Source organism: Lissotriton helveticus, chromosome 9 (assembly GCF_964261635.1).
Source record: "Lissotriton helveticus chromosome 9, aLisHel1.1, whole genome shotgun sequence".
In the NCBI taxonomy this organism is placed as follows: domain Eukaryota; kingdom Metazoa; phylum Chordata; class Amphibia; order Caudata; family Salamandridae; genus Lissotriton; species Lissotriton helveticus.
The window spans coordinates 127,741,161-127,756,880 of NC_136070.1; the positions used below are offsets into that span (position 1 = coordinate 127,741,161).

At 47.3% G+C, this 15,720-nt stretch overlaps 1 protein-coding gene across 1 annotated transcript in view; it reads right to left on the minus strand.

Moving 5' to 3' along the window:
* MAP3K9 (mitogen-activated protein kinase kinase kinase 9) overlaps nt 1–15,720 on the minus strand; it is a 349,830-nt gene that overhangs the window by 156,744 nt on the left and 177,366 nt on the right. The window contains exon 5 of the mRNA XM_078659615.1: nt 7,788–7,963. Coding sequence (XP_078515741.1) covers nt 7,788–7,963 — 176 coding nt within the window. The remainder of the gene's footprint in view (nt 1–7,787; nt 7,964–15,720) is intronic.

The following is a 15,720-nucleotide window of genomic DNA, read 5'->3' on the forward strand; positions in this document are numbered from 1 at the left end:
CTCTGGGCAATAGCTCACTTAATCTCCCAGTGCCCTGAAACCTTAAACGGTGCACCCAGCGCCTTGAAACGTTAAAAGGTGACATGGTCTCGCTTTACACATATGGATTGTTGTTGTGAATAGCTGAAAAGTGAGTTTGCTGGATAGCCACAGTTCTCCTTAGTGTTCTTAAATTCTGAGCTGTAATAGCTCCTTTCCAAGTTCACCTTGAATGAACTATAAACGTGGGCAGAAGAACATGCTTCGGGCCCTTTCTTCCAACCAGAATCTTAAATGGGGCCTTCAAATATATTATCGTAATGGAGAGAGGGACGTCATACATGTGACTTACAAAAAGGCAAACTAATTTATGGTATTTTTTGATCCTATAATACGGCTTCTGATAATTTTAAAACAAACCTGCATAGCACCACCTTTGGCAAATTGGGTGTCCCGGCACCCCCACCCGTTTATCATGGACAGTATTGTACTTTGGAGCTCTGGTTATCAGTCCTGGAGAGATTGCTCGCTAGCTAATTAATCCTTTATTGTTTAACCAAGCAGGTGTAATTATGTTCACTGACCCGCCTTTCGTGTTGCCTGCTGGCTCTCGCAGAGGTATTACGACATTCCAACTCAAACTAAGTGCCTTATTGGCGTAGAACTGCTATGTCATTTTCATTGTGCAGGTAATGATTGACGTCAAAACTAGGCTGTAATAAGATGGGTTGCGTTTAATGTTCGATTACAAGCGTCCTTGAATTACCTTTTTTTTTTACAGATTTATATAGCGCGAACTCGACCCGAAGGTTTTGGAGCGCTATACATGAGCACGCACCAGTTACTTTACACAAGAACACATTCATTTTTTTGATAGGCACATTACGTGATTTGCACAGAATTACAGGACGTGGAGTCGACCCCGAGGCTCGAACCTTGGTTTCCCAGCTCCAAAGTCGGTAGTCTAGCCGTCCACATCCTCTCCCCAGTGATCTTACTAAAGACCTATCGCCATGTTGTAGCACTGTGAAAGGAAGGTGTAAAGCCACATTCAATGGCGCCTTGGAATAACGAATACCTAAGTCAGCCCTGTCTGGATTCAAACCCCTAACCTGCCAGTTGGACACACAGCTCAACTCCGGCCTCTTAAAAAGTATTAGAAGTGGGCGGGATCAGAAGGGCACAGCGTGCCCCTACTTTTAAAAATTATGTCAGTCCGTTCCCCTACTTCTTTGTTTTTAAAAAGGGTCCCGGGACTGTAGGAATAGCCCTACTTTTAAAATTTCAACTTTTATCTTTCACCCTGTGTGGTGCTCATCGAGTAAGGCCTCTCCAGTGCCCACAACCTCCTTCACCTTCCCCTCTGTGTCTAGGGGCCTGCATAACAACACCGAAAGGGCCATCAGTGTTAGGTTAGCATGAAAACTGCTACCTCTGGTGGCCCTGCTGCTGCCATGATTCACACCTCATTTAGTGGGGCCGCTACTTGCCTGCACCCACTGTGACCAATACAATATCACATCAGGATACTTTGGCTTCCCCGCCCTTGACCTGCTCTGCCCTTTATTTTCGGCTCACGCAGACTGCCGGTCGCCACCAGGAAACAACATGCATTTGCCATGCAGCAGGTCTCGCATTTACGCAAGTTTTAGCTATTGGCATTGTAAATGACAATGCCTTTTATTTATGTTTTTGAAACATAAATAAAAAGCATTGTCATTAACGATGGCAATAGCTTAAACTCGTTAGAGAAATGCACACAGAATGAGAGACGAATGAGACAGAGTGACATTATCCAGTGGCAGCCTCTATGCTATCCCATTTTGATTTCTCATAAAAATCACAACAATAAAAAGATTGGCTGCAGATAATGCTACAACTAATACAGTATAGGAAAAGGAAATAGTGATTAATCTACTTTAAGTTCGATCTGCTTATTTAAAAAACTTTAAATGTAAGGTCTATTTTACAAGGAATATATTAAGTTTAAGAGAATTTGGAGGTAGATATATTGCATTACCCTATCAAAAGCATTTTCAACATTTCCAGGCGCATATACCACATGTGGATTATTTTAAGAAAGACAAATATTTTTATTTACGGCCCAGTCAGTAGGTGCACCCAAACATGAGTCTAGCAAAAACATCAAATCGGTATTTAATCCCTTTCTTTGCCATGGGGCAAACCAGATTAACTCACTTGAACTCCAACACTCAATAACCTCGGTTGTACTAAAGGCCACAGGAGCAAAGAAAATCCTTCAATCACGCCCTGGGGCCAGACACCACTCCACCCACTGCGAGTGCTGAAGTGCCTTCAGATGCTTCTCTAAAAGTTCCCTTGTACTTATGTACTTATGTTTTAAAACCCAAAACATAGATAGAAGGCATTGTCATTTCCATAATACCTTCCAAGGCTGCGATTCCTGAACGCAGTGACCTTTTAGATTTGTGAAGGGAAGTGGCACTGAAGCACAGGGGTAGCGCTATCTTTTGGCACAGCTGACAACTATTGTCACTACCCCAAATATGCACACCCTTTTTTAAATTCCCTTCTAACGGCACTCCATAATTATGGCGTGCTTTTGTTGCAATTGGTGTTGCAATATTAAGCAATGCCAATAGCTCAAACTTAATTACTGCGAGACCTATTGTTAGAAAGGCGACCCCAGGGGAGACAGAAGATGTCTGACTAACCACCCTGAGACCCACCAATCCTTATGGAATAGGCCGAGCGCCGTCGAGAGGCCTCCTTGGCGAGGTTCCTCTCGTACAATCGTACCTTACGAGCAAACACACCACTACAGAGGGACACCACACGAGAGTAGATTCTTAAGAGTCTTTATATATATATATAAAGGCAAGTTCTAGCAGTAATCTGTACACAGGGGTCGAGGGACCCTTAAAGTCTCGGGTTCTGGGGAACAGGGTAGCGGGACAGTCTTGGTAACAATGGGCACTAGGATGCCCGGCGCACAGCTCTCAATCCTCGAGCTGGGGGGGGGTGCAAGGAGCCACGACAGCGTCAGCAGGGCTCCGAGGACAGTTCGGCGTGGTCGGGCCGCGACAGCGTCAGCAGGGCTCCGAGGAGGGTTCGGCGTGGTCGGGCCGCGACAGCGTTAGCAGGGTTCCGAGGATGGTTCGGCGTGGTCGGGCCGCGACAGCGTCAGCAGGGCTCCGGGGATTACGAGTTCAGCTGAAGCCGCAACAGCCTCAGCAGGGCTCAGGTGGTTCAGTCCTTGTTGCGAAGAGGGAGCCGCAACAGCGTCAGCAGGGCTCAGCGTTGCGAGGTTGAGTTCTTCTTAGGGTCAGCCGCGATCAGATCAGCAGGGCTTCAGGTCCAAGATACAACTGCCGTCTTAATCCTGGGCTCCCCCAGATATAGGACTGGAGTCCTTTGATGTCCGGGCCCTCGCGCCAGGGGGTCAGAGGGGCCGGGATGAGTGTGTCCAGACACCCAGCAGGGGGGTGGAGCCAGCGCCCAGGGAGGCCGGAGGCCGATCGATACCAGGCGTCCGGGGACGGCTGGAGGGCCATCGAAAATCCCCTCCCCTAGATCCGTCGAGTGGCCACTCTACCACCTGGGTGGATCTTGGTGCCTCGATGTCGGGCTCCGCTGAGGCCGAGGCCGGGGTCGGGCCGAGGCCACGTGCTCGGGACGTGATGGGCCCAAGATGGAGTCGGGCCTGAAAGGGTGGTCCGGAGTGGTAGCCGGACCTGCAGAGTTGGGGGCGAGTAGGGTTCGCCGGGTTCCAGGGGGGAGAGCCGTGGGTTGTCAGGGTGGCTGCTCTTGTCGAGAGATCGTGGAGAGTAGTGCCAGGGGTGGCGACAGCGGGTTGATGGAGGGCCGATGTCGTCCCGGGCCCGCCATGCGGGAGGGGTAGGACCACGCCACGAGGCCGGGTCAACACACGTCCCCTCCAGCTGAAGGCAGGGAGAGTCACCCATCTTCTTGGGGGGTCTCCTCGCCGAGGCGGAAGAAGCGGGACAGGCCGTCGGCGTCGGCGTTGGCGTGGTCGTTGCCAGGGCGATGCTCCACAGTGAAGTCCATCCCTTGGAGGGAGATGGACCATCGTAGCAGCTTCGGGTTCTCACCCCGCATCTGCATCAGCCACCGCAGGGGCCGGTGGTCGGTCTGGACCCGGAAGTGGGTGCCGAAGAGGTAGGGCCGGAGTTTCTTTAGGGCCCACAAGACGGCGAAGGCTTCTCTCTCGATGGTGCTCCATCGTTGTTCTCTAGCCAGCAGGCGCCGGCTGATGAAGGCCACAGGATGGTCAATTCCCTCGGGGTCAACTTGCGATAGGACCGCCCCGATGCCGTGCTCCGAGGCGTCGGTCTGGACCACAAACTCTCGGCTGTAGTCGGGGGCTTGGAGCACAGGGGCGGTGCACATGGCAGTTTTCAGAGTCTCGAAGGCCGTTTGACACTCGGGGGTCCAGTGTACCTTCTGTGGTTGCTTTTTGGAGGTCAGTTCAGTGAGGGGCCCCACAATGCTCCCATAGTCTTTTTATGAAGCGCCGGTAGTATCCAGTGAGCCCCAGGAAGGCTCGGACCGCTGTCTGGGTGACCGGGGGCTCCCAGGTCATGATGGCGTCAATCTTTGGTTGGGGGGGGCGCTACCTGGCCGCTCCCTACTTGGTGCCCCAGATAGGTCACAGACCCTTGGCCTATCTGGCACTTGCTGGCTTTTATTGTCAATCCGGCCTGTCGTAGGGCCGTCAGGACCTCCCAGAGGTGTGTCAGGTGCTCGTTCCAGTGGAGGCTGTACACCGCAATATCGTCCAGATATGCGGTACTGAACTCTTCTAGCCCCGCCAGCACCCTATTCACCAGCCTCTGGAAGGTGGCCGGGGCGTTTTTCATACCGAAGGGCATCACCTTGAAATGGAAGTGGCCATCGGGGGTCGAGAAGGCAGATCACTCTTGGGCACCAGGGGTAAGGCCGATCTGCCAATACCCGGCCGTGAGGTCGAAGTTGCTGAGGTATCTGGCAGCCCCCAGGCGATCGATCAGTTCATCGGCCCGGGAGATGGGATGGGCGTCGGTCCTGGTGACGGCATTCAGCCCCCGGTAGTCGACACAAAACCTGAGTTCCGGGGGGCGTCGGGGGCAGCGGTTTTAGGGAGCAGGACAACTGGACTGGCCCAGGGACTGTCTGAGGGGTCGACCACCCCTAGGGCTAGCATCTTGGCAACTTCGGACTGGATGCAGGCCCGAACTCGGTCGGGAACTCGGTACGCCCGGTGTCGCACGGGGGGGCTGTCCCCGGTGTCGACATCGTGGACACACCACTGGGTGACCCCGGGAGTGAGTGAAAACAGGTCCGCGAATTGTCTCAGCAGTTTTCGGCAGTCCTGGCGCTGTTCGGGGGTCAGGGCGGAGGAGAGGGGGATTCCCTCGATGGAGCCGTCCTTTTCGGAGCACTTCAGGAGGTCGGGCAGGGGCTCGGAGTCATCTTCGGCTCCGTCATCCGTAGCCAACAGCAGGCTCAGCTCCGTGCTCTTCCAGGCCCTTGATCATCCCCTTGAGTGTTCGGTTAAACCGTTCCACAAGTCCATTCCCTTGGGGGTGATACGGGGTGGTGTACTTATATGTGACCCCGCACTGTTGCCACATGGACCGCATATATTTGGAGATAAAGTTTGTGCCCCGATCACTCATGACCTCTCGGGGGAATCCTACTCCGGAGTAGATCCCCATCAGCGCCCGGCCCATCACAGGGGCCGTTATGGTCCGGAGGGGGATGGCTTCTGGGTAGCGGGTGGCATGGTCCACCAGGACGAGGATGAAGCGGTGTCCTTGAGAGGTGCGGGGGTCCAGGGGTCCCACTATGTCGATCCCCACTCGCTCGAAGGGGGTGGTTACCACGGGAAAGGGTTGGAGCGGGGCCTTGCCTTTTCCCCCGCTCTTCCCGCTGGCTTGACAGGTCGGACAGGTTCTGCAGTGATTGTGCACGTCGTTGCGCATTTTTGGCCGGTAAAAATGGGTCACCAGGCGGCTGTATGTTTTGTACTGCCCCAGGTGCCCTGCGAGGGGCACGTCGTGTGCCAGGTTTAAGAGGAAGTCTCTGAATCGGAGGGGGACCACCAACACTCGGCTGGCCCCTAGTTCAGCAATTTTCTGTTCGCTGTATAGGAGGTCGTGGTCCCAGTAGACCCAGTGGGACCCCAGTGTGTCCCCAGCGGCTTGAGCGGCGGCTTGCTGCCGGGTCCCCTCGAGGGAGTGGCAGGTCTTCTGTTCCTGCCGGAATTGTTCTCGGGTGGGACCACCTTCATGATGCCATTGGACTAGTTCGGGGATGTCGCCGAGCTCGGGGAGGTCGTCGCGGTGGGGCTCCGGCGGTCCAGACTCAGGGTCGGTTTCTTTCTCGACGGCGGGAGGTGGCGGCGCGGGCCACTCCTGGTCTTTCGGTCAGGGCGGCCTCGGTCGCCGCCGGGGCCCGGGCTGCCATGGATCGGGTGGTTGCGCAGACCCATTCGGGTAGTCCCAACATCCCCAGGTGTTCTCTCCGCTCGACTTGGGCCCAGGGGGAGCTCTCGAGGTCGTTGCCGAGGAGGCAGTCCACGGGGGCGTCGTCCCGGACGGTCACCTTAAGGGTGCCCGACACCCCTCCCCACTCGAAGGGGATTCGGGCCATCTGGCACAGGGTCTCGGAATTGTCGGCGGCCAGTACAGGGCATAGCACATTCGGTAGGATCTGTTCGGGGGTCACTAAGTGGCAGCGGACGGCCGTCACACTAGCCCCAGTGTCACGGAGTGCTTCGGTCCGTCGCCCATTGATGTTGACCCACTGACGGTATTTTTGGGTGTTGCTCGGGAGGGGAGCCCGGGGGATCATGACTCTTTCGCCTAGACAGACTAGGGCCATGGCGGCCGGCTCCCACTCAGTCTGGTCCTCGTTGTAGGCCTCTTCTTCTTCTTCCCCTCCTTCCCCCAGGGCGGCGGCCGCGATCTGGCGGGTTGGAGGTCCGGTGGTGCCGGTACGCTGGTTCAGTGGGCAGTGGGGGTCACTGGAAAAGTGACCTGGTCGCTGGCATCTGTGGCATGTGATGTTCCGCGCGGTGCATGCCGCTTTCTGCATAAAAATGCAGGGGGGTACCATAGGTACCCCCCATGTGCACCCTCCGCCCCCCCTTCACCTAGGGGGCCCGCAACGGGCCCCCGCAGTGAAGTTACACATGCTTTTCCACGGCGGAAAAGCCGCCGCGGTAAAGCATGTTTCAGAGCCCATCCTAATCTGGCTGACGGTGTCTGAGAGACACCGTCACCATATTAGTGCTTTTCCGCCGCGGTTGCGAGCCAACCGCGGCGGAAAAGCTGCGGACGGAAACCGGGACCCACCAGCCATCCTAATGTGGTGGTGGGTCTTTGGTGGGTCCGCAGACGATTTTCCGCATCCTCCGGGCCGGCGGTGGCTTCCGCCAGCCCGGAGGATGCGGAAAATCCTCCATCCTAATGAGGCCCTTAGTAAGGCCTACATAACTAGTAGATAATGACATAATGCTCATTTAGGTTAATCCTGTTAACACAATCCCCTAGACCTTATTTCAGTCCCAATACAGTTCCTGCTTTAAGATGAGCGATCCCCCATTCCCTGCTGCAAATATTTTAAAACTGGATCCAGAAACAAACCTCTTGTTCTCAGGAATGATGAATATTTAAAATGAGAGTGGGTTTGGGTGAAGGACTAAATGATAATTGCATGTATCTACTTAGGACATCTTAAACATTTATCTGTTTGTTACAATGATCACGTCTGTCAGTTGTGCATTGCGGTCAACAGGTTCTGCTCAATGGAGTCAGTCTTACCGTTTCTTTGACCCGGAGCTGGTTGAACATCTCCTGGATCTCCAGCTTCCAGTCATCCTGCAGCGAGTGGAAGGAGTCTTGAGGCATCTCAAAGAAGCCGGATTCTTCGATCGTGGTGAGACGGTAGAGGACGCAACCAAACGATGGCCGCGAATGGGCATCCGAGTCCCAGCATTCTAGGAAACAATAAGAGCAGATATGTCTTGTTTTCTATAAAGAACATACATTCAGTCATTTAGAGGTGAATATTCTCAAATCAACAATAGAAAACTTAGGAGTGAATGAATTTGTCCACATAAAATATTTCATAAGTTTAATGGAAAATTATGTGTGAGGCAATCTGCTGTCAAAGAGGGATGTATATGGAGATTATATAGGCCTTAGTAGGTAAACACCTACATATTTACGGGATTGTAGGTATTCACAAACACCTAGAAGGACATTTCTAGAAGGACTCAAGCCCATGATTCTCAACAGAAGCTAGCAAATCAACATAACTATGTACAGTTGGTAATAAAAAGTATTATTAATTACCTGATTGATGCCCGATTCATTTCACCATATAGGTACAAACATAACAATACTCGCCATAATTCACAAAAAAGCGCTGCATACATTGTGTGACAGTGGTGCCATTTGCACACTTAGGCCCAGAGAAAACACTGGCAGACAGCAGCAAAAGGCTGTTTTCAAAGTTGAATGAGATGTATCACTTCATATCATTCAGCCATGCAAACAACCCTTAGAGCGCAGCATACATTTATGTAGGTGCATCCATAATGTGCTGCTGCAGAAAAATAATGTATTTGAGGACTCTTACTTATTAAAATATTTCATGAATTTTTCTTAATACGTACCAGAAAACCCTATGTAGTTACATACTATTTTGTAAATTGATAATTCCGCCGTCACCTTTAAAAACTGCTCTTGCTTTGCAGATGAGTGTCCTCTACAACAGAGAGGTTGGTATTGACACATTTTCAATTGCTGCATTTTGCTCCCACTTCGGCCTTAGTGATGGGATATAACTGAAAACTAGGGGAGCAATGTACACGCTTATCGCTTTAAACTTTTCAATAACAGTTTGGTCAACTTTGTCATTCACAAACCTTCTAGGAAGAAGAACCTAGTACCCACTCTGCAACTCATTCACATACCTCATCAAGGCGTATGAATCAGATCTTAAGTATCCCCAGCAGATCCATACCTGGCATATAAGCTCAGCAACACTCTCTGAAACAGCTCATAGTTCCCCCCTGACAAGAGACATCATCAACCACACCTTGGTTGCTGGACTAATCCTGAATTATCTGAACCTTCCAATATTAAATTAATTCTAAAAACTAAGGCAAGAGTGAAACAGACCCTTCTTATTATCAATCAATAATCAATATAGACAAACTTATCAAAAGATTTGCTTTTTGCCAAATAACAAAATATATAGAAGGACACAATTTTCTTTCGGACTACTAAACTGGATTCTTTCCAGCATGGAAGACGGTTTGCTTGCCAGATGAGACAATATCCAACCTAATATTGACTCAAACATTACTATTAGACCTCTCTATGTCTTTCATATATTCTGCACGATCCATTGAGATTCTGTCCTTGATATACTTCATGCAAAACATGACAACATATAACTACAGGGCACTATTCAACACTGGAATGTCTCCTTCCTCAACAACAGATCCCTCATCATTACACATCCTACCGTCCCTTCGTCATCTAGTGCCTCTAAACAGTTCAGCATCTCATTCCTCCGCTTTAAAGTGTACTGCATCCCTCTGCTTGACATAATTTCCTTCTATAACCTCTAGTCCTAAACCTGCACTAATAACACACAAGTCATTACAATGCCTGGAAACTGAGAAGATTTTGACTCTTGTGTAATTGGTTAATGCATCCAAGCTGTTGACTACTGGATACCAACTAACCACCTCTAGCTACAGTTGCGGAAAACGTAAATACCTGCATATGGCAAATAGACCAACTATAGCACCTTCAATATGTGGCCATAGGAGCAATGACCAGCCCCAATCCCCTCAACATTAACAAGGAACCTGGGAGTAAAAATGTTTTCCAAACTCTCCCTTGTAGCAAATTTTACATCATGTGTGCCACGTGCCAAATCTTCCCTTACCTAGGTTTCCGGCAAAGAGTACAGGGCATCATCCCCTTAGTGCTTTTCCATCGTGACCATGCCGACACTATTTTTTATTTTTTATTTATTTGCTGGTTTGTATAGCGCTATGAATAAACTCCCGAAAAAAAAAAAAAAACTATGCATTGGTGTTTCCCTCTAACTGCTTTGGAGGTCATGCGTTTCCAGACAACATCTTAATCTGTATATCAGAGCTCGTATCTCACCAGTCCTCCAATCTTTACACCAGAGACTTGTGGGATTTGCCTCGATTTTAAAACAATTTAAAGGGTGAGGCATGAATGGGGAAAGAGGGAGGACTGAGTTGGAAATGAGAGAGAGAGAGAGAGAGAGAGAGAGAGAGAGGGAAGGAGGAATGGTTTGATAGGATTACTGAGAGTAGTGAAAAAAAGTAATTGGAAAGCAGGGAAAGATTGATATGTATGTGAAAGGTGTACCGATTTAGGAAAAGGTGCTAGGAGGACGAAGAGTGAAAGGGAAACAATGAATTAATTTTAGGAAGTAAAAAGAAAAGAAGATAATGTAGGTGAGACATTATAGCGTGAAACAAGGATATTGAGGATACAGAGGGAGTGTTAGTGAGCGTGCGCTTCAGTAATGCAGTCATTGGCATGGATATCTAGTAAGTTTTCAAGATTTTTTATTTAATATTCTCTGATCAACAGAAATGCATGGAGGACGTGGAGAGTAGCCCAGTGACAGCAATCAGCCGGAGGCTGGTAAGTCTAGAAGAACTGGAAACTGGTTTGCAGACTCCTAAACAAAAGTACATTTTAGATGACACCAGTGTTCTGCAATCAAGTACTCAAGCTAAAATATGTTTTTGCCACTAAGGGGCAAAGATATGACCCACTTCTCAACCAATCTTCTTAACGATGACAGTTAATTATTGGTTAAAAGACTTAGAAAAATAATACAAATGTGCAGAATATTAATGAGCCTCAAATAACCTATTGGTTTGGGAACGAATTGAGTGAACTTAGACATATGTACTCTTCTACTAAGTCCTAAAAGCAGATGAGCTGATGTGTTTTGAATCTGTTGTACACAGTAGAACAAGTGTTGGGGAGACTGAGGAGCAAAGAATTACAATAGTTTAGGCAAGAGTAATAGTAATTGGACAACTTCATGACAGAAGGTAGGGCAAATGTATGCATAACACTTTAAGAAATAGGAGGTAAGTAGAGGTCATATTGATAATATGATCTTAACACCAAACGTCAAAGATTACACCCAAATTACAGGCGAACAGGCAAGGACAGGGAGATTTCCAGTGTCTGCAAGACACTAGGTGCTGTTTTATGAGGAAGGAGGATTCCCAAAAGTAATATTCTTGCTTTAGTTTGAGTTGACATACGGAACTGACATATATCAAAGTAGCGATAGAGCACAAGCTATCATAAAATTGATTTGGAAGCACGGTTTGGTCTCTACTCAGAAGAATAATCAATTGGGTAGCTGAGAATACACTCATGGAGTTACACTGCTTGACTCACCAGTGAGTACATGTTTCAGACCACATCATTTAGACCTCTAACTGCACACAGTCCCAAGTGTCAAACAATGGGCAGTCAAAGCCCTGAGGATCAATCATTACAGTGTCTGGGCAGTGCCGCCATTATATAGCAGTTCCCCCTCTGCCCACTGCTCTGTCCAATCAGAACAGAAAGTGTATGCCATCCACCCCCTACCAACCCTGCCCCAAAATAGGTGGCTAGTCGTGCATTTTGAACACCTTTGTTTAGTTATTATTGTTATTATGTATGCAGGAAAGGATGCTAGTAAACAAGACAACTTTCTTGCTGTCAAAAGCAGGAAGCCTCATGTCTAGGCAATTTAACATATAGAATGCTGAATCTGCACAATTTCTTAATATATAGCCGCCCAGGAATCCAGCTTCAACAAATATTCTTGAAATTGGTGCACTTGATGTTGGTTGTACAACCACAAAAATCACAAAAAGTGATTACAAAGTGTCAGTATCCATGGTGTTGCCAGAGCAAATACCAGGTATCCAAAGTTGCAACATACCCAGTATCACTTTCTTTCTTTTTTGGGGCTACCATTTCTCCCTCTTCCCCACCTCTCAGCCACACAATGTATTGTCCTCCACTGCCCTTCATCATACACTTTCATAGTCCTTCCTGTCCCTGATCCATCTTCCTTTAGCACCTTCCATCCTATTCTTATCCCTTGGGCTGCAAAGTTCACACAAAAAAGTGTTTATTTTGTGCAGATGGTGGCAGGACGTGGGCACATGCGTACATTTTTGGGAACTAGGACTTATTTTTTATCATCAGTTGTTGATGTAGAACCTAAGAGGGGGAGGCAGAAAAGTGAGAACGAAGGTGAAAGAAGGAGAAAGATAAGAAAACAGTGGCATAGGAAAAACAAGCATTGGTAAATTCAATAGGTTTCACCTAAGTGATTAATAATAAGTTTTAGCTTGGTGAGCAGTTGTTCAATATAAGTTACTGAAACTCCGTTTAAGTGTTATGACTTGTTTATTGAGAAAGACAATACATTGTGCAGTAACAAGTGGAAATATAAAGACGGGAGATTGTCTGCAGTGTATACACTAACCTGTCAATTTATTGAATGTGCCACTTTCTTAATTGGATTCATTTCCCTTTGTCTGCACCAGTAAGATCCTGTGAAGTTGTGTCACATATCAAACCCACGTGTCTGTATGTAACAATACAGTTCTGGGGCAAGTCAACAGGGCCATCAGGCAGGCTCGTATGCTATTGTGCAAATCCCATTACCTCTGCGTGTTTCACTTATTATCTGCCCACATGGAGAGCATTTACATTAAAATATAAGTTTGTACGGAAAAAACAAATGCATTGAGTTTATTGGGTGGATAATTGAGATACCCTCAAGGAAGAAAAGACTAATGAATCTTAACAAAAAAATATGTATCAATCAATAGTAATAATGAGCTTAGAGAAAGATGTTAAGCTGTTTCAGAGTGCAGCCCCCTGCTGCGGGCACAGCTTCTAAAGCTCAATAAAGCATTCAGCTTTTTTGGCAAATTATCTGACAGATAGCTCCATGGACTAAGAGAGGACAAGCCGGGCTGACAACAGGCGGTTCTTGCATAAAGTTCAAACCTTCGGTAACCTAGTTTGCAACTGCGGCTTAGAAGTACAACATGCAATATTGCTGGCCACACTACACACAGCTCTGCATAAAAATATAATAAGGGTTAAGCATTACATTGTTTTACGATACTCATTTACTCATGATTTCAAGTCACTTTATTTAGATACTTTATACTCCTAAAATAGTATAATCCATAAAATCACTTTCAAACAATCGGTACTCCATCAATAATTGAACAATGTAGTAAGAACGATGATAGTAAAATTTCAAGCACTTCTCTCCAACCAATCCAAAGACCCCTTCCTTGAAAAGCAGAACACACTCTTGCCATATGTCACTACAGATCCAGTCAAAAATGGGTGGATATGTTATTACAAGCTGCTTAGTGATAGTTTTGCTACTTTCTCTGAGAAGCCAAAATAAAAAAATATGCTTTATTAGTACAATAAAACATTTATTTACCGATAACAGATATAAAATAAAATGTCTGCATTGTCTAAAAGTAGCAGAGAGTAAAAACGGTTTGAAATGCCAACCCCGAGGCCTGGAATAACTTTTGTAGGCAGTATATATTGCAATGAAGTCTCATGCATATCTGTCTCATACAAGCAATGTTTACAATCGAGCTTTGTGTGAGGTGTACATAGTGTTGGTGGCATGGGCTAGTTTCTTGACATCTAGCGCACAGTTGTCGAGAAATAGAGGATAATGTGAGCAACAACAAGGGGAAGTGAAACAAAGTTTGCCTGGTAAAAATGCATACAGTCACTCAATGCCGTTGCTCAAGCCAAGATGCGACCTGAAAAAACAAGTATGCTGATTCACTTGAAACCGGGATGAGCCTCTAAAAAGAAAGATTAATGGATGTCTCTCTGGCAGCGCCGCTGCATGCAAAACACATGGGCCTGACTCAGGGCTGAAAGTGAGGCTTGGAAAACGATGCGTTTCAAGCTTCATGGAAGATATGCAAGTTACAGCGCAGAGCGAATTAGAAAGAAGAGCAATAACTGAAAGACACCGGATCGACGGCAAACGAAAACTTTAGGCCTCCAAACAGAAATGCCAGTGGTTAAAACACAAGCACAGTGCAAGCGCTGTGCAGGCAAAAGCTTAAATTAAGTCCAACAAAGCAGATAAAAACAGTACTTGGGCCATGGGAGACTAATAAGAAAAAACACACAGAGGAACAACAGGAAATGGTATACTACAGACAATAGAAACTGAGGAAAAGTAAGTGGCAAGCACAGTAGCCAATGAAAAGTGAGGGTGGGATGTAAGCCCTTTTTAAGATTTATATTAAGTACAATAGATTTCACAAGTGGCAAAACCTAACAAGAGACGAAAAAGAACCGACCAGAGTAAGATAAGGAGGCAGGAAGTGAAGTGTGGAGGAGGAGAGAGAAATCTTCCTGAATCGTCACTACTGGAACACCCACTACTAGACAAATTCATGCAGTGCAAGGCCATGTCATTGACGTACAATAAATTGATTAGGAATGCCACCAACGCTTTGACGTACCTATGAGAAAGATGATGAGTGGTTGGAAGCCTTAGCATCTCCCAGAGGGGTAGCTATAAGAGCGGGGTTTTCGTCTCGATCAGTTAAAAATCATGCATCATTCCTAATATCCACAACACACTTTGTTCAAAATGGGTACGGCAATTAATGAAAGTTGGTAAAGAGGTTGCAGACAATCAGGTACCTTCTATCATACACTCGGGTACTGCCCGCTAATACATGTTTTTTTTAACTCAGTACTACACTATATAAGTTCCCTATGCACCCTGAGTGGTGATCCCGCAGCGAAAGGGTGTCTGTTCAATAACCGGGGAGTGAAAGACCTACCTCGTATGGAAAGAATATGGGTCACACTGGAACTGGGAGTGGACAAACGGAACATTAAACGTTTATGGGGGCAGAACAGATGCCACAGTTATTGAATTGGAGAAAAGATATGGACTGGTGTATGCTAGCAGAAGAAGTGATATACAAAAATCAGGGTTGCCCACAGATATGGACTCAAATTTGGGGACGTTTGGATGCATTTCGGGTCACATCTGTGATCAGATCAGATTAAATGTGTGGGAGGGGTCATCGTCCGTTAGCAGGCGATTTGATTACCTATTGTGAATGTGACAGAAGCGGAGGGTGGAAATTAATCTTAAAGACTAATGCTGAGACACTGATGCTGAACTTACATGCATTAATATATGACTGAACTTACTGTGCGAGTGTTCTCTTGTATAATGAGGTAACATGTTTGGACTATTCTGGATGCAACTTGACAATGTCCGTGAAATGGGTGAGGGAAAGGGCAATGCTTCTCGATGATGTAAACTGTGATACTAATGTGTTTTGTATGTCAATACACAGCAATTTCACACCATTCATTCACCGCCATTCTTCCATCAGCACTTCCTCTCCCAATCTTACTGAAAACACATTCCCTGCAATGCTAGGTCAATTGTAATTTATTTTTTCAAATTTTTCCGGGACAGATCTGCTGTATCATTCACTGCCCACCCAGACCCTTTGACTTGTAAACGAGCTGTGCGTCGGTGTGGGGAGAGTTTGAGCCAATGGTGACGAGTAATGTGTAGCTTCCACCCTAAGGAGTAGTTGGGGGCTGCGGAGAAAGTAGTGCGATCATTCTCTGCCAGAGG